The sequence below is a fragment of the Opisthorchis viverrini genome (genome assembly GCF_000715545.1).
Source record: "Opisthorchis viverrini unplaced genomic scaffold scaffold29509, whole genome shotgun sequence".
In the NCBI taxonomy this organism is placed as follows: Eukaryota; Metazoa; Platyhelminthes; class Trematoda; order Opisthorchiida; family Opisthorchiidae; genus Opisthorchis; species Opisthorchis viverrini.
Genome location: NW_008772636.1, coordinates 1 through 354, shown reverse-complemented (window position 1 = coordinate 354; position 354 = coordinate 1). Strand labels below are relative to the sequence as shown.

The window sequence follows — 354 nt, the reverse complement described above, 5'->3', positions numbered from 1 at the left end:
CCTACAGGTCATTCCCCGAATTCGTGGTAATCTCGATAATTCTAAAGATATGGGAAACTTACGTCGAATGGAATTTTTTCACATTCCAAGTATGTTCCACCCTTTAACCTTACACATTCAGCTTCCAACTCTCGCTTCTCTGACTCCAGGGATACAAGCTTCGTGCATAAACGGCGGACATAGTTCCTTCGCACTTCATCTGCGCTTGTCAACTGCAACTAACTATACGAATAACTGATGAACCTCATACCACGGTATTGAAGCTTTTCAAAAGTTCTTCTGTTTTGCAAGACTCCCCAGGATCCACGCATTGGAGTGCTAAACTCAGGGCGTTCTGTAATTCATCCTTCAATA

At 42.9% G+C, this 354-nt stretch overlaps 1 protein-coding gene across 1 annotated transcript; it reads right to left on the bottom strand.

Annotated features, from left to right (window-relative positions):
* Positions 1-43: 43 nt before the first annotated feature.
* Positions 44-354, bottom strand: T265_16351 (hypothetical protein; the record flags this gene model as incomplete). The annotated part of the gene is made up of 2 exons (XM_009179967.1): positions 44-212; positions 251-354. Coding segments are annotated over 2 exons (272 nt in total), but the record flags the coding sequence as incomplete, so codon positions are not given.